Source organism: Jaculus jaculus, chromosome 4 (assembly GCF_020740685.1).
Source record: "Jaculus jaculus isolate mJacJac1 chromosome 4, mJacJac1.mat.Y.cur, whole genome shotgun sequence".
NCBI lineage: Eukaryota > Metazoa > Chordata > Mammalia > Rodentia > Dipodidae > Jaculus > Jaculus jaculus.
This window is the reverse complement of record NC_059105.1, coordinates 156760693-156787359: the sequence shown is the minus strand read 5'-3', so window position 1 is coordinate 156787359 and position 26667 is coordinate 156760693. Positions and strand designations below refer to the sequence as shown.

At 42.7% G+C, this 26667-nt stretch overlaps 1 protein-coding gene and 1 pseudogene across 1 annotated transcript in view; both read right to left on the bottom strand.

The window, feature by feature from the left end:
* Positions 1–26667, bottom strand: part of Slc12a8 (solute carrier family 12 member 8) — a 173530-nt gene that overhangs the window by 35602 nt on the left and 111261 nt on the right. Inside the window, 2 exon segments of the mRNA XM_045148413.1 lie at positions 5227–5375; positions 8204–8291. Coding sequence (XP_045004348.1) covers positions 5227–5375; positions 8204–8291 — 237 coding nt within the window.
* LOC123460154 lies at positions 4829–5368 on the bottom strand (annotated as a pseudogene).

The window sequence follows — 26667 nt, the reverse complement described above, 5'->3', positions numbered from 1 at the left end:
ATTATAATAGAAGAAACAAAAAATCAAGACAATATAAATCCATCAAAAAGTACTAATACAAGCCTGGGCATGATGCATACACCTTTAATCCCAGCACTCGGGAGGCAGAGGTAGGAGGATCACCATAAGTTTGAGGCCACCCTGAGACTACATAGTGAATTCCAGGTCAGCCTGTGCTAGAGTGAGACCCTACCTCAAAAAAAAAAAAAAAAAAAGTATTAATGCAGCCAGATATGGTGGCACATGTCTTTAATCCCAGCACTTGAGAGGGAAAGGCAGGAAGATCACCATAAATTTGAGGCCACCCTGAGACTATGTAGTGAATTTCAGGTCAGCCTGGACTAGAGTGAGACCCTATCTCAAAAAAAGACCCCCTCAAAAATTTATTAATGCATCAGAAATGACCTCCAATGAAACTGATTTAGAGAAAATGCCTGAGAAAGATTTCAAAGGAATGATCATAAATATGTTTGAGCAAATCAAAGGAATGAAAGAAGGAATCAAAGAAGACACAGGAAACCAATGTAATGAAATAAGGAGGACAATACAAGACATGAATAATGAAATAGAAATGATAAAGAAAAATCAGTCAGAAATACTAGCAATGAAGAACACAGTCGGTGAAATAACAAAAACACTGTAGAAAATCTCACCAGCAGAATGGATGAAGTAGAGGACAGAATATCTAAACACTAGAAGACCAGGTGGCAGATCTAATACAGTCCAACAAAGAGAAAGACAAACTAATAGGAAGATATGACTGGGAATTTCAAGATATCCAGGTCACTATGAAAAGGTAAAATAAGAACTCAGGGTATAGTAGAAGGAGAAGAAGTTCACTCCAAAGGCATAGTAGGCATTTCCAACAACATCATAGAAGAGAACTTCCCCCAAACTGGGAAAGAAATGCCAATACAGATACAGAGAGCTTTTAGAACACCAAACAGACAAAGCCTGGAAAGAAGCTCTCCTCACCATATGATAACTAGACTACCAGACACACAAACCAAAGAAAATATATTGAAAACAGTTACAGAGAAAAGGCAAGTCATATACAAAGGCAAGCCCATCAGGATCACAGTAGATTACTCAGCACAAACTTTAAAAGCCAGAAGGCCTTGGAATGATGTGTTTCAAGTTCTGAAAGAGAACAACGGTCAACCAAGGTTACTTTACCCTGCAAAGCTATCCATTCAAATAGATGGAGAAATAAGGACATTCCATGACCAAAGCAGGCTAGAGGAATATTTGAGGACAAAACTAGCTCTATAGAAAATACTTGGGAGGATCCTCCATGCTAAAGAGAAAGAAAACCACACATATAAGGAACCGGGGGGCGGGGGGGCGGAAATACTATAGCATACCATCACAAGAAACTATCTTTCCCAAAGATTGTATGATATGTATTCTAGCTCTTTCTCCAGCTATGCGTAGACCATCGCCTACACTTGCTGCTCTGCCGTTTCACTCCAGCTCTTCACTTGACACTTCCATCACTGAGGGCTCTGCCAACTCAGTGGCCACTCCTTTTTCTTGAGAGATCAGCTTTAAGGTCACTGACAAGGTCCTCACTCTGCCTCATCTAGCGCCAATGGCCCTGGATGCTTCTTTAAAGTACATTCTGAAACTCTCACAAGTCCAGCTGGACTGAAAAGGTCTCTGTGGTCCCCGATTCTTCCCACCTCTTATTTCCACACAGATAAGAGTTTTCCTTTTCTTTTGCTGGGGAGGAGGGGCTTGGCATGTGCATGTGTTTGCATGTGTGGGGGGGTACACTTGTGGGGGGGGTTGGCCAGAGGTTGATATTAGGTGCTTTCATTGATTGCTTTCCATCTTATTTGTTGACATAGGGTCTCTCACTTGAACCCAGAGCTTACCAGTTCAGCAAGTATAGCTAGCCAGCTTGCAGGATTCCTACCTCCTCTTGAGTGCCAGGATTACAGGCAGGCTACCGTGCCCAGCATTATATGGATGCTGGAGATGCGAACTCACATCCTGATGCTTGCCAGCAAGTGTTTTATCCACCGAGCCATCTCCACAGTCCCTGAGACGTGAGTTTTCAGATATTCTCCTTACAGTACAGATTGACCAGCATTGTGCTTTCAGGCAAGCTCTACCTCTCACTGACAGCCAGTTTCCACAAATGGCCAGAGTCTGCTTTATCTCCTCAGAGGTAGCACTGCATCTGTGACATGAGCAGAGGATAGAGTCAGGGCTGGTGGCGGGGGTTTTGGGGGGGTATTGAGCAGATGTCCCAACACTCCCCAGCTTTTTTTTTTTTCTTGTTTTTTGTCTATTTTTTTATTTATTTATTTGAGAGCGACAGACACAGAGAGAAAGACAGATAGAGGGAGAGAGAGAATGGGCGTGCCAGGGCTTCCAGCCTCTGCAAACGAACTCCAGACACGTGTGCCCCCTTGTGCATCTGGCTAACGTGGGACCTGGGGAACCGAGCCTCGAACCGGGGTCCTTAGGCTTCACAGGCAAGTGCTTAACCACTAAGCCATCTCTCCAGCCCACTCCCCAGCTTTGAGTCCGCCCTGCGCCTACTTCCTATGCACAGCTGTGTCAGGGGCTTTCAAGGTCCCTCTCCATTTTGGGGGTGTATTCTTCCTCCTGGATAGCATGCTTCAGAAGACTTGGTCTTTTTATTTGTAATAAGCATCTGGACTGCATACAAATTTCTTTTCTTTTCTTTTTTGCTTTGTAACAGCAATGTTTAATATAAAAACCTTTTAGTATTTTTCAGCACCAATCATTTGCCAGGCACTATGCTAGATACTTCTAGACCCTACAGTTTTCTTTTTTAAAATATTTGTATGTATGTATGTATGTGGGGAGGGAAGATAAAGAGAATGAGAATGGACCACCAGCCACTGCACTTCAGCTCTAGACCCATGTGCCACCTTGTGCATTATGTGGGTACTGGAGAACTGAACCTGGGTCCGTAGGCTCCACAGTTAAGCATCTTAACCCCTAAGCCATCTCTCCAGCCCTGGCCCCTTGCTTTTAATTCTGAAAACCATTCGTAGCTTGACAATTAACACTGTTTCAGCTATGTTTTTACACAGTTAAGAAAAGAAAATGATGATTGAGATGGGGAGGTAATATGATGGAGAATGGAATTTCAAAGGGGAAAGTGTGTGTGTGGGGGGGATTAACATGGGATTTTTTTATAATCATGGAAAATGCTAATAAAAATTTTTAAAAAACTGAACTAGAGACTCACACATGGATCATGATAGATATAGAAGGTTTATTTTTTAAAAAAAGAAAGGGAGAGATGGCTTAGCGGTTAGGCGCTTGCCTGTGAAGCCTAAGGACCCCGGTTTGAGGCTCGGTTCCCCAGGTCCCACGTTAGCCAGATGCACAAGGGGGCGCACACGTCTGGAGTTTGTTTGCAGAGGCTGGAAGCCCTGGCACGCCCATTCTCTCTCTCTCCCTCTATCTGTCTTTCTCTCTGTGTCTGTCGCTGTCAAATAAATAAATAAATAAATAAAAAAAAAAAAGAAAGAGAAAGGAAAGGTACTGCTGAGAATGTAGTGGGCTAGATAGCTGAAACAGGTATAAGAAACAGCAACTTTACACCAGGAGCGTCTTGATGTTTTCTAGGAATTTTATGTAGCACCTGCCTTCTTGAATTCTTAGGTCAGAGGGCTTTTCTCACAGAGATATGATGATGGACTTTCTCTATTACCTGGGAATGTCCTAGCTTCAGCACCAGAAGTGCAGAGTCCTGAAAGAGCCTTCAGCCATGGGCAACTCTGGCCCCTTTCCTCTCAGATGTATTATTTCATTGTATTATGTATTCCAGTATGCATATACACATAGAGTATGTGTGAATAGCATTAAAAGACTAATGTAGAAAAAAAGAAAAGAAAATGAAGCATAGTAAACCTGAATGGAAACCTGACTAATCCAAGGCCAAACAGCTGGTAGGTTACAGAACTGAGGTTTGAAACCAACTTTTTTCCCCACTCTACTTACTATATAGAAAAACAAGCTAAATAAATTGCAATTATTACTTTAGCTAAATTTCATTAGTAAAATCTCAGGGATGGCCCACTCTTCTTATATGGCAATATTTATCTTTCGTGATATAAATAACAGAAAATTCATGAGTCTAGAAATCAAGTGTTATCACACATAGCAATAAAACTGTTCTTATCCTCACTTTGACAATTTAGAACAAGCCTTCCAATTCAAATATAAAAATGGTCCAGCAAGAGAGTAAAAATATTCTATTTAGTCACACAAGAAATTTGAAACTCCGCATGCTTCCTCCTCCTTTTGAAGCAAGGCCTCACTATGTAGCCAGGCTAGACAGGTATATCCAAGGTGGCCTTGCATCATGATCCTGGTGCTTCTGCAGGGACTAAAAGTTTTGTTTTTGTTTTTTTTTTTTTTTGTTTTGAGGTAGGGTCTTACTCTAGCCCAGGCTTACCTGGAATTCACTCTGTATATTCTCAGGGTGGATTTTTTGTTTGTTTGTTTGTTTGAGGTAGGGTCTTGCTCTAGTTCGGGCTGACCTGGCATTCAGTATGTGGTCTCAGGGTGGCATCAAACAACGATCCTCTTACCTCTGCCTCCCAAGTGCTGGGATTAAAAGTGTGCGCCACCATGCCTGGCTTTTTTGAAATCGTTCTTCTGAGCCACTTCTGTATAGAAAGCACCCAGCTTATCCTAGTCAGCAATGGGATATTAAACTAAGAAGTCTCCATGGAGGTGGAAGTCCTGACAAAATTCTACATTGATGATGACATTTGCATACACAGGAGACAAAGTTCGGCCTTTCCACACAGCTGCAAATCTTTGCAATGACTTTGTTTTAAGTGAATGTCTCTTCATGACGCATGTGTTCTCCAATGTCTGCTTGATGAAATACCACATTTGCCACGGGGTCAACTTTCCTGCATTCTTATGTTGACTTTGCTGCCACTCCAAAACCCAAAGGCATGTCCACCATGGAATACACCACCACCCCCTGGTATTGAAGATGTGTTTTCAGTGATTCCACCCAGACCAGATTTCAACACATGGTTTCCATGCAGGAAGGACTGCTCTGCTCCAGGCTTTATCCACACTTTATACTTGGCATAAGGAGCGCGGTAATCCAGAGCTGTAATGTGCAAGCGGAACTCGTGGGTCTTGGTGAATTTTCCAAAGCAGGTCCCGAGTCACACGAGTTTATTCAGATATTGGCGGCCAGCTTCAGGATGTTCTCACTGATGCAGAACATGCGGTCGTTCAGCAGCTGGAAGCAGTAGATGCCATTGGGCCTGACCACCAGCAGCTGCAGGTTCTCCCCGATGTATTTCGCGATCTTCTTGAACATGACTCGGGTCTCCTCTTCGGTCAAAGGCCGCATCGTCTCGCTGGCTGGGCCAGCCGCGGATCCTCCATAGCCAGAAACAGACAAATTTATTTTCTTTTTCTTTTTTTTCTAGAGAGAGAATGAGAATTGGTGTGCCAGGGCCTCAGCCACTGAAATTGAACTCCAGATGCTTACATCTCCTAGTAGTCAGGTGCGACCTTGCGCTTGCCTCACCTTTGTGCGTCTGGCTTACGTGGGACCTGGAGAGAGATAGAACCTGGGTCCTTAGGCTTTTCAGGCAAGCGCCTTAACCATATCAAGGTGGTAATCTAGTAAAACACCTCCAAGGCTGGGGAGATTCTGCAAGCAGTTAAGAGCACTTGCTTGCAAAGCCTGCTGCTTGGGCTGATTCCCCTGTACCCATGTAGCACCAGACACACAAAGAGATGCATGTATCTGAAGTTTGTTTGCAGTTGCAAGCGGCCATGGCACACCCATTATCTCCCTCTTCTTTCTGTTTCTCAAATAAATAAGTAATTAAATAAATATATATATATGTATAATTTTTATTTATTTATTTGACAGAGAAAGAGAGAGAGAGAAAGAAAGGGCACACCAGGGCCTCCAACCACTGCAGACAAACGCCAAACACATGTACCCCTTGTGCATCTGGCTAATGTGGGTCCTGGGGAGTCGAACCTGGGTCCTTTGGCTTTGCAGGCAAATACCCTAACCGCTAAGCCATCCCTTAATGGTCTCTCATACGTCTCTACCCTGCATCCTAATGTACACATAAGTACATTCCCACATACTACAGCCAGGTCTGATTCAATGGGTGCCATCAGCTGGATAGTGGTTTGCCTGCCTGTCTCATTGTCCAAAAAAAAAAAAAAAAAAAAAAACACGGCATTCCAAAGAAAGTTTCTCCTGTGTGCAGGTCAGTTATTGGGTGCAGAATTTGCACACATGGAGTCTCTCTTTATCATGCTGTCCCTGGGGATGTCTTTTGTTTTTACCTTTTGCTACTAAGGATACCAGGTTGTTTGGCCTTACACATACACGCCCATCCGAGCTTTCCTACAGAGCAGGGCAAAAAGGAAAGATAAGCCCCAGCCTCCCTCGATCTAGAACAGTCTCTGATGGAAGAAAGGAGCACTGTGGAGGAAATCTACTTGAAAGGAGCAAGCAGGTCTCCCTGGAGAAACGTTCCTGCTCATCTCAGAAGCTCCCTGAGGTCCAAGGTAGTCGACTCCCCTCGGTCACCACTGGAGAAGACCGTTGGGAGATGAGATAATACCAAAGTGCGTATGTGTAGATATTCGTGACGCCCCAGATTTCTTCTCTGAAAGCAAACGTTTGCAACCTTGAGGGGCTGAGACTTGAGGTGCTGCTGGAAGGCATGTGTTAGCGCCCTCGGGACCTGAACTCTTCCCCCTTCCAAATGTGGCTTTCATACTAACGTCAAGACTTCTGAAAACATCCCCTTTGCTTGGGTGGACTACGTGTTCTGAAAATAAGCCTGTGCTAATGTGGAAACCAAAGTCGAGTGCACCTTTCAAAAGTAAGTTCAATGTCTCCCGCATGGCACTAAGTTACCCCAAACACTGATCTTGCACGAAGATCGGCAAGGCTGCTTGGCAAGTTCTCACACCAAGAGACCGATACTCTTTCTTAAGCTCTAAGCAAAATGCACAGGAGGGCTGGAGGGATGGTTTAGCGGTTAAGCCTTTGCCTTTGAAGCCTAAGGACCCCGGTTCGAGGCTCGATTCCCCAGGACCCACGTTAGCCAGATGCACAAGGGGGCGCACACGTCTGGAGTTCATTTGCAGTGGCTGGAGGCCCTGGTGTGCCCATTCTCTCTCTGTCTCTCCCTCTTTCTCTCTCTGCGTCACTCTCAAATAAATAAATAAAAATGAACAAAGAAAATACACAAGAGTTAACAGCAAAAATAAATAAACAAACAAAACTCCTCTGAGTGACTACGATTCTTGGAAAATGATGAGAATTTTAGGCTTTACTTTGTATCTTCAAACTTGAGTAGCCAGTCTTCACCTGGGCCTGTGACTGCAGCACATTTGGAACTAAAACCCCAAATGCCTGTCAGCCTTGCAAGGGAAGGAGATGTGTCTGTGACCTTCTGCTATGTGCCTTTATATACATTATCTCCTTTATGATTCAAAGGTCACACACCGGCCTTCATTTTATTTTCTTTCTTTTTTATTTTTATAATTATTTAATTATTTGACAGAGAAAGAGGGAAAGAGAGGGAGAGAATGGGCGCGCCAGGGCCTCCAGCCACTGCAAACCAACTCCAGACGCGTGGGCCCCCTTATGCATCTGGCTAACATGAATCCTGGGGAATCGAACCTGGGTCCTTTGGCCTTGCAGGCAAACGCCTTAACCGCTAAGCCATCCCTCCGGCCCAACAGCCCTCATTTTATAGAAAAAGAAAGGGAAACCCAGACAGCTAAGTGAATGCGATGCAAACCCAAATCTGTGCGATTGCAAAACTCTTCATCTGTGAGCTCCCGCCACGATGCTGGGAGCTCAGTTGTTTAAAAAAGAAAAAAAAAAAAAAATCCCAAGTTCAAAATGAGGGTGGGGAAAAAGGGAGGAGAAAAAAGGATTAGGCCTGGTATATGATCTGCATTCATGACCCTCCCTCGAGCAGCATTGCCAGGCCGAGGATGTGAAAGGGCAGTGTCTGAACCCACCAGACGTAAATTTTCCAGCCCACCGAATGTTAAAAGAAGAATTGGAATATGAAATAGATTGGTCACAGTCAGGGCACTCTCAGAACAAAAGGGGCAATCCTCTCTTTTGCCTGTTTTTTTTTTTTTTTTTTCTCACTCATCAGTTGAAACTGATGGCCATGAGGGGGGAACTTACGATATGCCAACAGCTGCTAGGGAGCCCAGAGGGATGCTGGCATCAGGCTCCCTGAGGTCACCTCCCATGTTGAAGCCGGCCATGACTCCTAAAAGACACCCAGTCAGGGGATGGGATGAGGTAGGGTACTCCGCGAATCAAACCACTCTTTCGGAGGGCTGCCCCTTCCTCTCCCGCAGACCTCTCCTGGAAGCTATCCTATGTCAAGCCAGGGCATCCGCAGCAGCTCAGCAAACAGGGGACTTCACGGTCTCCCTTGGCAACAGAGGAAGCATCTGTAGGGTGCTGAAAGGGACCTTTGTGGGTTGTGGGATGCTCGGAGTAAATCCCTCCCCAGCTACAAAGCATCTTATCATTATCCACTTCAAAGTACCAAGGGTGGTGGTGGCAGTCTTGTACCCTTGCACACAGAGGTCGTGATACCACATGCTGAGCTCTGCCAGCCTGGCCGGCACACGGACCTGCAGCCACTCAGTCAGAGGGAAAGGCCTGCAGGCTTCTGCTCAACAGCCCTCCTTGCCTCTACTGTCTGCTCAACTGCAGGCTCAAGTGTCCTTGGGGTCAGACACTGCCCAACAGCTAGGAGCAGAAGAAGCCATGTTCAAGGCTCCTGACTTACCGATGGACTCTGAACGACTCTTCAAAAGCAGTCAGATGCTGCTAACACAGTCACAATCTCCTTTATGGTTGCCTCTAGTCCCCAGCAACACTAATGAAGATTAGCTAACCCAGCACCGTGTGGGACCCAACAGTACAACTGAAGAGGAAGGGGAGGTTGTCTCTGTCCATACATCTCACTCGTGAAAGCAACAAGATGATATGTTTTGAAGGGAAATGGGAGCCAGCCCTTGACCGCTGTAACAAATGCATGTGATGGACAATCTGGCTACCAAACTTCACCATAAGGGTGTGGAGGGATGTATCTGGAGTATGGTCTTGAAAGAGGGATTTAAATGGGCTTCACCACCAAAATGGGCCCAATGCCATCGTTATAGATTTATGAACACTTTCGACCTGTCAGGGCAACCTTTGTAAGTGTTTTACAGGCATTTCTATTTCCCTCAATCCTCACAACAATCACGTGGAAAAGTGTATTTCCTCATTTGTATGGGAAAGTTCTAACAATTAGATTTAATTCCTCTGCTATAAATGCCTCAGGGAAATCCACTGGCACAGAGTAAAGTGAAAGATTAGGGTCAGAAAGCTATGGTGGAGTTATTTCAAAAGAACCCCAAGGGCTGGAGAGATGGCTTAGCAGTTAAGACGTTTGCCTGCAAAGCCAAAAGATCCCGGTTTGATTCTCCAGGACCCACATTAGCCAGATGCACAAGGCGGCACACACGTCTGGAGTTCGTTTGTAGTTCCTGGAGGCCCTGGCGTGCCCATTCTGTCTCTCTATCTCTCCCTCTTTCTCTCTCTCAAATAAATAAATAAATAACATTTAAAAATATTTTTTAAAAAGAAAACTCCAAATGTTGGACCAAAATTGGGGCCTTTACATAATACTCTGATCCACTGATTCCATCTTTAAGAGTTTGTACAAAGTAAGTAGTCAAGGATAAGTGTAAAGACTTAGCCAATAACGTTTATAAATACGTGTTTAAAGTACTGAGAATTAGAAACAACCTAATGTATAAAAATGGAGGATTGGATAAGTAAATGATGTATTTTAATAAATACCAGGTCTTGATGGGCGTGGTGGTACACGCCTTTAATCCCAGCACTCAGGAAACAGAGGTAGGAGGGTCACTGTGAGTTCAAAGCCACCCTGAGACTCCATAGTGAATTCCAGGTCAGCCTGGGTTAGAGTGAGACCCTACCTTGAAAAAAACCAAAATAAATAAATAAATACCAGGTCTCAAATATCATCAACAATATGAAATGGCGGAAAGATATATACAGCTATTGTTTAAAAAGACCTATTGAGCTGGGCATGGTGGTGCATGCCTTTAATCCCAGTTCTCAAGGGTCAGAGGTAGGAGGATTGCCATGAGTTCGAGGCCACTGACACTACATAATGAATTCCAGGAGGTCAGCCTGGGCTAAAGGTGAGACCCTATCTCAAAAACACAAACAACAAAAATAAAGATGTATTAGAAAACAGAGTATTAAATGATCCCATAGTTTTTTAGTAAAACAGCGGTAAACACACAGAGAGAAGCTAGAACTTGTCTTAAAATGTTAATTTAAGGGGCTGAAGGATGACTTAGTGGTTAAGGCATTTGCCTGCAAAACCAAAGGACCCATGTTCAATTCCCCAGGACCCACATTAGCCAAATGCACAAGGGGGCACAAGTGCCTGGAGTTCATTTGCAGTGCTGGAGGCCCTGGCGTGCGTCCATTCTGTCCGTCTCTCTCTCTCTCTCTCTCTCTCTCTCTCTCTCTGTCAAATAAATAAAAATAAATAAATAAGATGTTAATTTTTATAAAGATTTTTTGATTGCTTATATTTTCCTCTTTTTAAACTTTTATTTATTTGTTTATTTGAGAGAGTGATAGAGGGAAAGAGGCAGACACACAGAAATAGAGAGAGAGAGAATGGATGTGCCAGGGCCGCCAGCCACTGCAAATGAACTCCAGAGGCATGTGACATCTTGTGCATCTGGCTATGTGGGGCCTGGGGAATCAAACCAAGGTCCTTTGGCTTTGCAGGCAAGTGCTTAACCGCTAAGCCATCTCTTCAGCCTCATTTTCCTATTTTTTTTTTTTTTCTTTCTTAGGTTGGATCTCATTCTGGCCCAGGCTGACCTGGAATTCACTACGTAGTTACAGGGTGGCCTTGAAATCATGGCGATCCTCTTACCTCTGCCTCCTGAGTGCTGGAATTAAAGGCATGCGTCACCACGCCCAGCTGTTTTCCTTTTTCTAATAGTAATCATTTTTATCTTTTTTCTTTTCTCTTTCTTTCTTTCCTTTTTTTTTTTTTTTTTTTTGAGACAAGCTTTCATGTAGCCTAAGCTGAACTCTATGTAACTGAGATGACCTCGGAATTCCTGATCCTCTCAATTACTGGAATTAAAGGCTTTACCATTAATGCCTGATTCATGGGGCACTAGGGATCAAACGCTGTGCATGCTAGGTAAACATCCTACCATTTGCACTACCTCACAAGCCCATGATTGTCTTTAAATGTGGGGGAAAGAATGTTTAAAATGGCATGGTAGGCCTATTTTGTTCCATTCACTTATCTTTTCCTTAAAGATACTATTTAAAAGGGTGGTAAAGGGAAAAATGAATAAAAGTTTCTAACTGGGTGTGGTGGCACACACCTTTAATCCCAGCACTTGGGAAGCAGAGGTAGGAGGATCACTGTGAGTTCAAGGCCACCCTGAGACTACATAGTAAATTCCAGGTCAGCCTGGGCTAGAGTGAGACCTTACCTTAAAAAACCAAAAAATAATAAATAAATAAATAAATAAATAAAAGTTTATAAGCAAAGATGATGGCACCTATTCTTAGTAGATGAAAATTTTCCATAAGTGTAAAGGACACAGAGAAAAATAAAAATAATGGAGAGTTCAAGGGAAGGCAAAGAAGGTTCCCATGTAGGGTCTCAGTGGCTGCCTGAGGAAAGATGTGTCGTGCCAACCAGGAACCAATGAACAAACACCTGAATAAAGATGGAGCAACTCAGGTGAGAGAAACATACAAATCAGGACAGAGAATTTTGAAGAAAGCATCTGTTAGTAGTTTCAAATATATCTAAGAAGAATATTCTTCCTATAAAATAAACGCTATGAGAAACAAATATCCAACCAGAAAGAACATTAGAAAATTAAAAATATGATCAGTGGGGGCTGGAGAGATAGCTTAACAGTTAAGGCACTTGTCTGTGAAGCCTAAGGACCCAGGTTCGATTCTCCAGGTCCCATGTAAGCCAGATGCACATGGTCTGGACTTCATTTGCAGTAGCTAGAGACCCTAGCACACCCATTCTCATTCTCTCTCTCTTTCCCCCCACTTCCTCTGTGTCTAATAAATAAATAAATAAATAAAAATCTTTTTTAAAAATATGATCAGTGGGGGCTGGAGAGATGGCTTAACAGTTAAGGCATTTGCCTGCAAAGCCAAAGGATCCGGTTCGACTCTCAAGGACCCATGTAAGCCAGATGTGCAATGGGGAGCATGCGTCTGGAGTTCATTCGCAGTGGCTGGAGGCCCTGGTGTGTCCATTCTCTCTCTCTCTCTCTCATATATAAATAAAATATATTTTTAAAAATATGACCATTGCCAGGCGTGGTGGCGCATGCCTTTAACCCCAGCACTTAGGGGGCAGAGGTAGGAGGATTGTGTGAGTTTGAGGCTACCCTGAGACTACATAGTGAATTCTAGGTCAGCCTGAGCTAGAGCAAGACCCTACCTCAAAAAAGAAAATAATTAATATATGATCATTAAAGTTAAAAATATCATAGATCATGGCGAGATGGTTCAGCTGGTAAAAGTACTTGGTGCACAAGCATGAAGATCTGTTTTGGAACCCCAGTACCCACTTAAATCCTAAGTGTAATGATGCACATTTGTAATCCGTGCGCTGAGGAGGTAGGCTACCCAGGGCTCACTAGTGTAGCCAACTTGGTAAGATCTGGGTTCAGTGGGAGACTCTGTCTCAAAAATTAAGATGGGGAGCAATTGAGAAAATACCCTGTGTCAACGTCTGGCCTCTACATGCCCACACATATGTACCCCCATGAGTACACACAAGCATGTACACCACATATACATATGTTCACAAGAAATAAAAATAAGGACTGGAGAGATGGATGGCTCAGCAGGTAAGGTGCTTGCCTGCAAAGCCTAATGATCCAAGTTTGATTCCCCAGTACCCATATAAAACCAGATGCTTTACAAAGGGGTGCATGTATCTGGAGTCCGTTTGCAACAGCTAGAGACCCTTGCCCACCCACTCTCTCTGCAGCCAGGTGTGGTGGCACACACCTTTAATGCTGGCACTCAAAAGGCAGGGGGAGGAGGATCGCTGTGAATTTGAGGCCACCCTGAGACTACATAGTAAATTCCAGGTCATCCTGGGCTAGAGCGAGGCCCTACCTTGAAAAGCCAAAAATAAATAACCATTAAAAACTATGGGCTGGAGAGATGGCTTAGCAGTTAAGGTGCTTGCCTGCAAAGCTTAAGGACCCAGGTTCCACTCCCCAGTACCCACATGAAGCCAGATGCACAGGGGTGCATGCATCTGGAGTTTGTTTGCATTGGCTACAGGCCCTGGTATGCCCATTCTCTCTCTCAAATAAATAAATAAAATATTTTTTAAATATTTAAATCATTTTTATTTATTTATTTGAGAGTGACAGAGAGAGAGAGAGAGAGAGAATGGGCGTGCCAGGGCCTCCAGCCACTGCAAATGAACTCCAGACGCGTGCGTCCCCTTGTGCATCTGGCTAACATGGGTCCTGGGGAATCGAGCCTCGAACCGGGGTCCTTAGGCTTCACAGGCAAGCGCTTAACCGCTAAGCCATCTCTCCAGCCTAAATAAATTTTTTTACAAATAAAAAGCTATAGGCATGAAAATAAAGTTAAAGTAAATATCCAGGCATTTAGAATAGAAAGATAAAGGATGGAAAACTTCGGGGCTAGGGAGATGGCTAAGAGGATAAAGTGCTTGCTGCATAAGCTTGAGTACCTGAGATCAGAACCCCGGAGCCCACGTAAAAAATAGAAGCTGTGGGCTGGAGAGATGGCTTAGCGGTTAAGCGCTTGCCTGTGAAGCCTAAGGACCCCGGTTCGAGGCTCGGTTCCCCAGGTCCCACGTTAGCCAGATGCACAAGGGGGCGCACGCGTCTGGAGTTCGTTTGCAGTGGCTGGAAGCCCTGGCGCGCCCATTCTCTCTCTCTCCCTCTGTCTTTCTCTCTGTGACTGTCGCTCTCAAATAAATAAATAAATAATTTAAAAAAAAATAGAAGCTGTGGTGGGCTTCTGGAACCACTGTACACCTCTAATGAAAAGGAGGAGAGATGGGAATTTCTCCAAAGCTTGCAAATGGAGCAGCGAGGAACAATGAAAGACCCCACCTCAAACAGGGTAGAAGGCTAGCCTGACCCACTTCTTTTCTTGCCTTCACACGTGTGCTTGGCACACGTACACACAGACACACACACACACACACACACACACACACACACACACATTATCTCTCTAAGTAAGAGGAGGAAATGACAATAAAATCATTGAGAAACCTTGAAGTTATAAAAGCCAACTGACAGAAGATCCAGAGAGAGATAACAGAGAAAAAGAGAAATAGCCAGAGAGGTAATCAAAGTAAATTTCCACAAACTAAAGAAAAAAGTTTTCAGAATGGAAGATTCTGCTAAGTTCCAGCACAAGGAATGGGGGGGGGGGGGGCAGGGAGAGAAGGGGAATCCATCCCTAAATGCATCCTTTTGCAATTTCAAAAGAAATTCGAAATACTGCCAGAGATAAAAACTGAGGGATAAAAAGTAGACTGGCATCGGACCACTTTTCAACAACGCCGAATGCTTGAAAACAGTGGACCCCCATCTTAAAAATTCTGAGGGAGAGCTGGAGAGACGGCTTAGCGGTCAAGTGCTTGCCTGGGAAGCCTAACGACCCCGGTTCGAGGCTCGGTTCCCCAGGGTCCATGTTAGCCAGATGCACAAGGGGGTGCACGTGTCTGGAGTTTGTTTGCAGTGGCTGAAGGCCCTGATATGCCCATTGCCTCTCTCTCTCTCTCTCTCTCTCTCTCTCATTCCCTGCCTCTTTCTCTCTCTTTCTCAAATAAATAAATAAAAATTAAAAAAAAATAAAAATTCTGAGGGAAATTTTTAAAAATATTTTATTTATTTATTTATTTGAGAGAGAGAGAGAGAGGAAGATGTAGATAGAGAGAATGGGTGCGCCAGGGCCTCCAGCCATTGCAAACCAACTCCAGACTCATGCGCCCCCTTGTGCATCTGGCTTATGTGGGTCCTGGGGAATCGAACCAGGGTCCTTAGGCTTTACAGGCAAATACCTTAACCCCTAAGCCATTTTTCCAGCCTGGGGAAAATACTTTGAAGCTAGACTATTTGCCATATTAACAGTTCAGTAAAGTTAAGCAAACAGAACCTAAGAAACTCCCCCCAATATGTCTGAGCAAGTTCCTAGAGCGTGCATGTGGACAACACGCAAACCAGAACCACGCTGGAGGAAAACAGAGCTGAAGATTCCACATTGAAACAAAGGCCCCGAGCAGCAGGCGGACCACCCAAAGCCACAGAGCTTGAAGCAGGAGCACGGATGGAAAATCAACTCGGCATAATGTGCACCACGATGAACACATGGAATGACTTTAGGGGATATGCTGATTGCTCATTTGGGCAGCAGGAAAAAAATTAAACATTATTGGAAATGCAGGAACATTGAACAAGAAAAGCCAAGGTCTAGCTGTGAGACAAACCAAACCGTGACGTGATCTTAAGCAACTAATTAAAGGTATAAGAGAAATGAATTCATTCAGCCATGTTAAGAACATTCCCTCAATGGCCCACGTCCTCAGTGAGAAACAGGATTCTAGTCTGGGGCTGGAGGAATGGCTTCGTGGTTAAGGCGTTTGCCTGCAAAGCCAAAGGACCCAGGTTCAATTCCCCAGGACCCCTGAACCTTTGAGCTGGAGAGATGGCTTAGTGGTTAAGCGCTTGCCTGTGAAGCTTAAGGACCCCGGTTCAAGGCTCGGTTCCCCAGGTCCCATGTTAGCCAGATGCACAAGGGGGCGCATGGGTCTGGAGTTCGTTTGCAGTGGCTAAAGACCCTGGTGTGCCCATTCTCCCTCCTTATCTCTCTCTTTCTCTCTCTCTCTCTCTCTCTCCCTCTCTTTCTCTGTCTCTCTCAAATAAATAAATAAGTTTTTTAAAAAATTAAGAAAATTTCTTGGGCTGATGCTCTCTAGTTCTACTGAATAATTACTTTGATTTGGAGGGGCATTATTTGTGAAGTGTCATAGACATTCTTTGCTTTCTTTCAGCTGCCTGTCCAACTGGAAATATGATAAATATGATAAAATATGAAGATATGATTTTAGAGCTAGACATGGCCATGGTACAGGAGGACAGATTCCACATCGCAGTGTATTAAATCTTACAAATGTTTCATTTTTAAAAGCTTAGCCACATGTCATGGTGCATGTCTGCAATCCCAGCACTCCAAAAATTGAGCAGGACTGTGAATTAAAGGCCAGCCAGGGCTACATAGCAAGACCCCGTCAAGAAATAAACAAATAAAGGCTGGAGAGATGGCTTAGCGGTTAAGCGCTTGCCTGTGAAGCCTAAGGACCCAGGTTCAAGGCTCAATTCCCCAGGATCCATGTAAACCAGATGCACAAGGTAGCACATGCATCTGGAGTTTGCTTGCAGTGGCTGGAGGCCCTGGAGCGCCCATTCTCTATCTCCCTCTTTCTCTCTCTGTCACTCTCAAATAAATAAATAAAAATAAACAAAAAAAATTGTTTTAAATCTTAAAAAAAGAAATAAACAAAAAGATCCACAGCTGAAGCAAAGTCTAACAAAATCTTGATTAAACAAGGCAACCAGGCTTGTCTTGCTAGATTTCCTAGTGCTTTTAATGAGTTACCTTTCGCCCCACAACACATGATATTTCCTAAGCCTTATTTAACTTTAAAAACGGAGACATTTTGTTCATTATTAGAGTTCCACAGAAAAGAGTCTGGGAAACACTAAGTACCCATTGTCATTTGCTCTTTACCTTTTCTTCTTGGCGGCCGTCCTAAAATTGTTCAACATGGCTATTTATAAGCAACAGCTCTTAAAGCTGGGAGACATCCTAGAAAACATCTAGTCTAACCTCTTGTTTTCTAGATAAGGAGTCTGAGACCTCAGGAAGAGGGGGGTTGCGATTTGGCTTGTCTTCCACCTAATTGGTAGCAGAACCAGCTTCAGGTTTCCTAATTCCAAGTGCCAAGTTCCCCCGCGCTAAATCACACAGCCTTTCTTTCTAATAACCACTGCCTGCCTTTGGCTTACCTGTCGGGAAATGGAGTAATTGAGAATAACTCAGTTGTAACCGGCACCGCATGTTGGTACTTTTAGGCACTTGGGCCACTGGTTCCACATCACTGGCCTGTGCCTGCTGGGCATCCCTCGACCCACTTGTGGGTTTTCAGCTGTCATTTCTGGAAGGCAGCTAATTGCTCTACCTCCAACCACACGTTCCCCTTGTCTCAACCTGATGATCTGGTTGGCATGTTGTTACCGCGTGTACTCAGCTTCCGTAAGGCCCTGTGACTCGGTCTTCCACCAAAGTCCCAGTGGCTTGCCAGGATCTCTTGGTTGTCTTAACTTTGACAAGTGAGTGTAAGAGTGCTGGCTGACCCTTTCCCCTGCTGGGCTTAGGGGACACCTCCATCACCAGCCACAGCCTCCTAGGCTTTAGATCTATACTTTGAGTGCATGGTACCCTGTGAACAAACAGCGTGAAGCCCTGCTTGCAATGTCTGGTCTGAAAACAGACATGGGTAAAAAGGAACCGATTCCATATAGGTCTGGAAAATAAGCCTTTGGGGCTGGTGAGATGGCCCAGAGGTTAAAGGTGTTTGCTTGCAAAGCCTGAAAGCCTGAAAGCCTCATGGTCTCCCATGCCCATGTAAAGCCAGATGCGCAAAGTCATGCGTGCATCTGGAGTTCTTTGCATTGGCAGGAAGCCCTGACGCATTCATACTCTCTTTCTTTCTGTCTGCCTCTTTTTCTCTGCCTCTCTCAAATAAATAAATAATTTTTTTTTTGAAAAAAGCCTTTGAATAAAATAAGATAGAAATGTCAATTGATCACAGTCTATCATTTGCTATTCTACAGGTCTCCTCTTTTCTCTCCCTGCCCTGGGTTAACCACAACACTACCCCCGGCCCAAGTTCACAGTCTACATTTCCAATTACCACAAACCACTTTCCAACCCATTTTCTTTTCAGTTCTTGAGAATGAAGATCGATCAGGGGAAGAAGGACAGCAAAAACAAGTTTTGTTTGAAACATTCCATAATGAAACCTAATTCTTTGCATGTTAAATTAAACATAGAGGCCGGGTGTGGTGGTGCACGCCTTTAATCCCAGCACTGGGGAGGCAGAGGTAGGAGGATTGCCAAGAGTTCGAGGCCACCTGAGACAACATAGTGAATTCCAGGTCAGCCTGAGCTAGAGTGAGACCCTACCTTGAAAAGCAAAAACAAACAAACAAACAAAAAATAGAAATAATATGATTTTTGAAAAAGAAAAGAAAATGAAGATCAAGGAAGGAAGGGAGAAGGGACTAGGCTTCTGCTTCTCTGGCTTCTGTTGGTTCATTAAAGGACCGCTTATTCTTCCTCAAGGATGTTCCAGGCTTCCTGGCCTCTTCTGGGGACTTTCCAGTCCAAATCTGTATTCTTAGAAACTTTTGACTTTTCCTGTGATTTCTACTACATATTTTCTTCCTTCCTTTATTTCTCATAGGAATGTTACTTTCCTATTTCTTTATTTATTTATTTTGCTTTTTCGAGGTAGGGTCTCACTTTAGCTCAGGCTGACCTGGAATTCACTATGGAGTCTCAGGGTGGTCTTGAACCCACAGCGATCCTCTTACCTCTGCCTCCCTAGTGCTGGGATTAAAGGCATGCGCCACCACACCCAACACTTTCATTTTTTTTTTTTAAGGTAGAATATATATATATATGCCCAAAAGTGCCCAAATTTTTTTTTTTTTTTTATTGTCTAAATTTTTATTTATTTACTTATTTATTATTTATGTATTTTTACAGTGCTGAGAATTACACATAGGTAGGTCCTCATGCATGCCTGGAATTTGATTTTATGGTGAGAAACACTTATTTTATAACTAGAAGAAAATAATAAAGGTGTTTCATGTTAAACAGGAATTGCAAAAAAGTCCACTGATCAGTGACCTTGGGATGACTCAGAAAAAAGTGCCCAAATTTTATCCAACTGTCTTTTTTTTCTTTCTCTCTTTCTTTCTTTCTTTCTTTCTTTCTTTCTTTCTTTCTTTCTTTCTTTCTCTCTCTCTTTCTTTCTTTCTTTTCAAGGTAGGGTCTCACACTAGCCCAGGCTGACCTGGAACTCACTATGTAGTCTCAGGCTGGACTCGAACTCAAAGTGATCCTCCTACCTCTGCCTCCCAAGTCTGGGATTAAAGGTGTGCACCACCACGCCGAGTTTCCACTGCCTTTTTTTTTTTTTTTTGGTTGAAAACTAGGAATCTCTTATTACTAGTAAGAGGTCATGTGGCTCTGAGCCTCATTCAGTTTCCTCATCTGTCCCGTGGGGATAAATGTTATTTACCCAGCAGGTAGAAGAATCCCTGTGGTGCCACAGAGATGTTGCTGGGATAGTTGGCATCAATGATGGGACTTTCCAGGGCTAGGAGTCAAGCAGGGTTTGCTGGTTTCTGGACAGAGATGTCTCATCCTTTCTGAAGGACCTGGGCAGCAGTGGGGTTCACCACTTCCTGTAGGGAGACATTGGAAGAACAACCTCTCTTTGTTTCCTTGACTATAAAATGGGCTGAGAGAAGAACGTATGGGTGGATTCAGGTTATAGAAGGCCTAAACTATTTTTTTGTATGTGTATATGTGGTGTGTGTATGTGTGTGTGTGTGTGCTTATGTGTATGAGTGTGGGTGCATGCAAGCCACAGCACGTATGTGGGGGTCAGGTGTCGGTCCTTGCCCTCCACCTCGCTGGGGCAGGGTCTCTCACTCACTGCCACATACTCCAGACTAGTTGGTCCATAAACTTCCAGGAGCGTCTCCTGCCTCTGCCTTCCTTCTCTCTGTAGGCATGCTGGGATTACACTCACTACAGCGTCCAGCTATATGTGTATTCTATTCTAGAGACCTGACCTCAGGTACTCAAGCCTGCACAATCAGCACTTTATCCTCTGAGGCATCTCCCCAGTCCCCTAAAATATAAGATTTTTAAAAATATACATTTATTTATTTATTTGAGAGAGCGAGAAAGAGGCAGAGAGAGAGAGAGAGAGAGAGAGAATGGTCACGCCAGGGACCCCAGCCAGGGCAAACAAACATCAGACACGTGCGCCCCTTTGTGCATCTGGCTTACGTGAGTCCTAGGGAATCGAACCAAGGTCCTTTGGCTTTGCAGGCAAGTGCCTTAACCGCTAAGCCATCTCTCCAGACAAATATAAGATTTTTAATATGAATATGAAAGTAGGATCAGGGCTTTGGTAGGAGTTCACATAAGTAAGGGACCTTGAAAAATTTCATGGCAAAATTTACAATTTAAATGTGTCCTCCAAGGCTAGGGAGATTGCTCAGTGGCTAAAGGTTCTCAGTGCAAAGCCTGATGGGTTCAGTTCCCCAGTATCCACATAAAGCTCGGTGCACAAAGTGGAGCATACACCTGGTGTTCATTGACAGCAGCAGAAGGCCTGAGTGTGCCCATTTTCTCTCTATATATCATAAATAAATAAACATTCAAATGTGTCCTCCAAAAGTCCATGTGTTGGAAATTTAAGTTTAAAAAAATTCTATGTGGACTTCTGATTACGATGGTGGCGTAGGAACAATGCCAAACCATCCTAGGGAAGAAAAAGCCAAAAAGGAACCCAGCAAAGTATACTCTTTTATTAAAAAGTGAGGGGAATAAGAAATTACCAATGTCAGCAGAGAAGTAGGAGAGATCCAGAGCCACATAGGCAGGCAGAAGCGGCTCCAGCAGCTGCAGCTCCAGGTCCACGGGGCCATAGCCGCAAGGCTCAGCTGGAGCCGCAGAAGTCAGGTGAGGGGAGCTCCTCACAAACTCAGGAAATGTGAAGGGAGGACCATAGTGAACAATGGAGGAGCAGATCCCGAGGTAGAGGATCACATGGAACAGCAGGAGAACTAGAACCACCATCTACAGCCTCCCCTCCTCCATCACCAGCGTAAGCACCAGCAAGCAGCAGAGACCAGGGGCAGGGAGATCATAGCACCCAGCACGGGCAACCAGAGCAGCAATACAGCCTCTCAGCCAGTCCACTTGAACCCACAGTGCACCAAAGAGGGACCCAAGCAGGAGCACAGCATGACTGAGACCAAAGTCCTCCCAAAAGGTAACTGGGATGACACCAGGTCAGTACCTGCCAATTAAGCCTGGTATATAGGCTTGAATCAGAAGTGTTCATTGCACCTTCCATATCAGGGTAAATTATATGCTAAATCTGATGGATGGTCAGATTTGCCATTCTTTTTTTTTTTTTAATTTTTTTTTTTGGTTTATTTTTATTTATTTATTTGAGAGCAACAGACAGAGAACAAGGCAGAGAGAGAGAGAGAGAGAGGGAGAGAGAGAGAATGGGCGCGCCAGGGCTACCAGCCACTGCAAACGAACTCCAGATGCGTGCGCCCCCTTGTGCATCTGGCTAAAGTGGGACCTGGGGAACCGAGCCTCGAACCGGGGTCCTTAGGCTTCACAGGCAAGCACTTAACCGCTAAGCCATCTCTCCAGCCCAGATTTGCCATTCTTAAATAAGCTATATTTTGGGCTTGTTATTTGTTGCTTCCTGATTTATAGTAGCTTTGTTTCCTCTTCTGTTGTGCATTAGGGAAGGGTCTCACTTGCTCACAAGGTGATTGAAACCCTCAACAGACCAGAAATCTTAACCTCCTAGTTGACAGGATTAAGGGTGTGGAGCAACACACATCCTAAGGGACTGTGACTTTGTTAGAGCATCTGGTTGTCATAATACCTACTCGTGCATAAATACTCTGTGCTGTTTTTCATTGAATATGTACACTGCTTAGTTAAATTTTAAAATTCTGCATGTATTTTGTTCCATTTAGCCTACTTGAATACTCTCATAGCAGGCAAACCCAACATCTAGGGTCACTTTTGTAGATACTCTGAGAGACTTAAGAGCCATACTTAGCACCTTAAACTCCTACCCTGAAGATATATAACATCAGATTGATTGATTGATACATCTAATAATACTGCAACTAACTAGAAAATCCAGGCATTAAATTAATCCAAGATGCAAAAATATGTACATTATAACACAAGAAACATCAAGAAGCAAGACAACATAAATCCATCAAAAAAGTATTAATGCAACAGAAATGACCTCCAGTGAGAATGAGTTAGAGAAAATTCCTGAGAAAGATTTCGAAAGAATGATTATAAATATGCTCAAAGAAGTCAGAGAGGAAATCCAAGGATGAAAGAGGAAGTCAAAGGAATAAAAGAAGACACAGGACACCAATTTAATGAAATAAAGAGGTCAATACAAGACATAAATAAGGAAATAGAAACAATAAAGAAAAACCAGTAAAAAATACTAGCAATGAAGAATACAGTTAATGAAATAAAAACCTCTAGAAAATCTCACCAGTAGAATGGATGAAGGAGAGGACAGAATATCTAAAGTGGAAGACCAGGTGGCAGATCTAATACAGTCCAACAAAGAGGAAGACAAACTAATAGGAAAGTATGAATGGGAATTTCAAGATATTTGGGACACTAGGAAAAGATCAAACATAAGAATTCAGGGTGGGCTGGAGAGATGGCTTAGCGGTTAAGTGCTTGCCTGTGAAGCCTAAGGACCCTGGTTCGAGGCTCTGTTCCCCAGGTCCCACGTTAGCCAAATGCACAAGGGGCGCACGCATCTGGAGTTCGTTTGCAGAGGCTGGAAGCCCTGGCGTGCCCATTCTCTCTCTCCCTCTATCTGTCTTTCTCTCTGTGTCTGTCGCTCTCAAATAAATAAAAAAGAATTCAGGATATAGTAGAAGGAGAAGAATTTCACTCCATAGGCATAGTAGGCATTTTCACCAAAATCACAGAAGAAAACTTCCCCCAAATTGAGAAAGAGATGCCAATGCAGATACAGGAATCCTTTAGAACACTAACCAGAAAAAACCTGGAAAGAACCTCTCTTAACCATATTACAACTAAACTACCAAATATACAAACCAAAGAAAATATATTGAAAGCAGTTAGAGAGAAAAAGCAAGTCACCATCAGAATAACAGCAGATTACTCAACACAAACTTTAAAAGCCAGAAGGCCTTGGAATGATATATTCTAAGTTCTGAAAAATACCATCTGTCAACCAAGGTTACTTTATCCTGCAAAGCTATCCATTCAAATAGACAGAGAAATAAGGACATTCCACAACAAAAGCAGGCTAAGGGAATATTTGAAGACAAAACCAGCTCTACAGAAAATATTTGAAAGGATCCTCCATGCTGAAGAGAAAGAAAATCACACATATAAGGATCCTGGAAAAAACAAGCCATACTCAAATACTAGTTAATACAAGAGAGCAAAGGTAAAACAGGAAGAACTACAAAAAAAAAAAAAAAGGCAAAAGTGAATGCACACCTTTCAATGTTATCTCTTTTTTTAAATTTTTTTGGTTCATTATTAAAAAAAAATTATTAGCATTTTCCATGATTATAAAAAAATCCCATGTTAATTCCCTCCCTCCCCCACCAAACTTTCATTATTTATTTATTTATTTGAGAGTGACAGTGAGAGAAAGAGAGGCAGATAGAGAGACAGAGAGAGAATGGGCACACCAGGGCTTCCAGCCACTGGAAACAAATTCCAGATGCATGTGCCCCCTTGTGCATCTGGCTAACATGGGTCCTGGTGAATCGAGCCTCGAACCGGGGTCCTTAGCCTTCCCAGGCAAGCGTTTAACCACTAAGCCATCTCTCCAGCCCTCAATAATATCTCTTAATATCAACGGCCTTAATGCCCCAACCAAAAGACACAGGTTTGCAGGCTGGGTTAAACAGCAGGATCCTTCAATTTACTGCCTCCAAAAAACTCACCTTGCTACAAAGGATGGACACTATCTTAGGGTGAAAGGTTGGAAAATGGTGTTTCAAGCAAATGGTCCTGGAAAACAAGCAGGGGTTGCTATCCTAATATCTGACAAGGTAGATGTCAGTCCAACATTAGTTAGGAAAGATAAGGAAGGTCATTTTATATTGATTAAAGGCACACTCCAACAGGAGGACATTACAATCCTAAACATATATGCACCTAACATGGGGCCTTCCAACTTCATCAAACAAACACTATTAGAACTAAGATCACAGATAACACCAAACACAGTGGTAGTGGGTGACTTCAACACCCCACTCTCATCAATTGACAGGTCATCCCGGGAAAAAATAAACAGAGAGGCATCTGTACTAAATGAAATCATAGAACAAATGGACCAAGCAAATATCTATAGGACATTTCATCTAAATGCTATAGAACACACATTCTTTTCAGCAGCGCATGGAACATTCTCTAAAATAGACCATATATTAGGACACAAAGCAAATCTTAACAAATACAGGAAAATTGAAACAATTCCTTGCATTCTCTCTGACCACAGTGGAATCAAACTACAAATCAATAGCAAGAAAAGCTATGGAGTATACACAAAATCATGGAAACTAAACAATATACTACTAAATGATGAATGGGTCAATGAAGAAATCAAGACGGAAATCAAAAAATTCATAGAGTCAGATGGTAATGAGAACACAATACACCACAACCTTTGGGACGCGATGAAGGCAATCCTAAGAGGGAAATTTATAGCTTTAAGTGCCTATATTAAGAAATTAGAAAGGTCTCAAGTAAATGACCTAATGCTTCACCTTAAAGCCTTGGAGAAAGAAGAACAAAGCAAATAAAAAATCAGTAGATGGGAAGAAATAATAAAGATTAGGGCAGAAATTAATGAAATAGAAACCAAAAAAAAAAAAAAAAATCCAAAGAATCAATGAAACAAAGAGTTGGTTCTTTGAAAGGATGTACAAGATTGATAAACCCTTAGCAAATCTGACCAAAAGAAAGAGAGAAGAGACACAAATTAATAAAATTAGAGATGAAAAAGGCAACATCACAACAGATTCCAGAGAAATTCAAAAAATTATAGGGACATACTATAAAAACATATACTCCATTAAGTATGAAAATCTGAAAGAATGGATGATTTCCTTGATTTATATGACCTACCTAAATTAAATCAAGATGAGATTAATCACTTAAAATAGACCTATAACAAGTATGGAGATCCAAACAGTTATAAAAACCTCCCAACTAAAAAAGTCCAGGCCCAGATGGATTCACTGCTGAATTTTACCAGACCTTCAGGAAAGAATTAACACCATTGCTTCTTAAGCTTTTCCATAGAATAGAAAAAGAAGGAATCCTACCAAACTCCTTCTACAAAGCCAGCATCACACTAATACTAAAACAAGGCAGAGATAGAATAAAAAAAAAAAGTATAGACCAATTTCCCTCATGGATATAGATGCAAAAATTCTCAACAAAATATTGGCAAACAGAATACAAGAATATATCAGAAAGATCATTCACCCCAACCAAGTAGGCTTTATCCCAGAGATGCAGGGATGGTTCAACATATGCAAATCGATAAATGTAATACATTATATAAATGGACTGAAGGACAAAAATCACATGTTCATCTCATTAGATGCAGAGAAAACATTTGACAAAATCCAACATCCCTTCATGATAAAAGTCCTGCAGAGACTGGGAATAGAAGGAACATATCTCAACATAATAAAGGCTATTTATGTCAAGCCTAGAACCAACACATTACTAAATGGGGCAAAACTGGAAGCTTTTCCACTAAAATCAGGAACGAGACACTGCCCACTTTTATTTAATATAGTACTGGAAATTTTAGTCATAGCAATAAGGCAAGAGACACACATAAAAGGGATACAAATTGGAAAGGAAGAGATCAAGTTATCATTATTTTCAGATGTCATGATTCTATACATAAAGGACCCTAAAGACTCTGCCAGCAAATAAACACCTATAGCTATGTAGCAGGATACAAAATAAACACACATAGATTACTAGCATTGCTATATACTGACAGCAAATACACAGAGGATGAAATCAGAGAACCATTCCCATTCACAATTGCATCCAAAAATAAATAAATAAATAAAGTACCTCGGAATAAACCTAAGCAAGGAAGTGAAGGAGCTCTACAATGAAAACTTTAAAACACTCAAGCGAGAAATTGCAGAAGACACTAGGAAATGGAAAGACATCCTGGTTCATGGATCAGAAGAATCAATATTGTGAAAATGGCAATCTTACCAAAAGTGATCTACACATTTAATGCAATCTCCATCAAAATTCCAATGGCATTCTTTACAGAATTAGAAAAAACAATCCTAAAATTCATCTGGAAGCACAAAAAATCTTGAATATCTAAAACAATACTGAGCAACAAAAATAAGGCTGGTGGTATCACCATACCTGATTTTAACCTATACTACAGAGCCATAGTAACAAAAACAGCATGGTACTGGCACAAAAGCAGATGTGTAGATCAATAGAACAGAATAGAGAACCCAGATGTAAGTCCAGGTAGCTATAGCCACCTGATATTCAATAAAAATGCCAAAAATATACATTGGAGAAAAGACAGCCTCTTCAGCAAATGGTGCTGGGAAAACTGGATATTT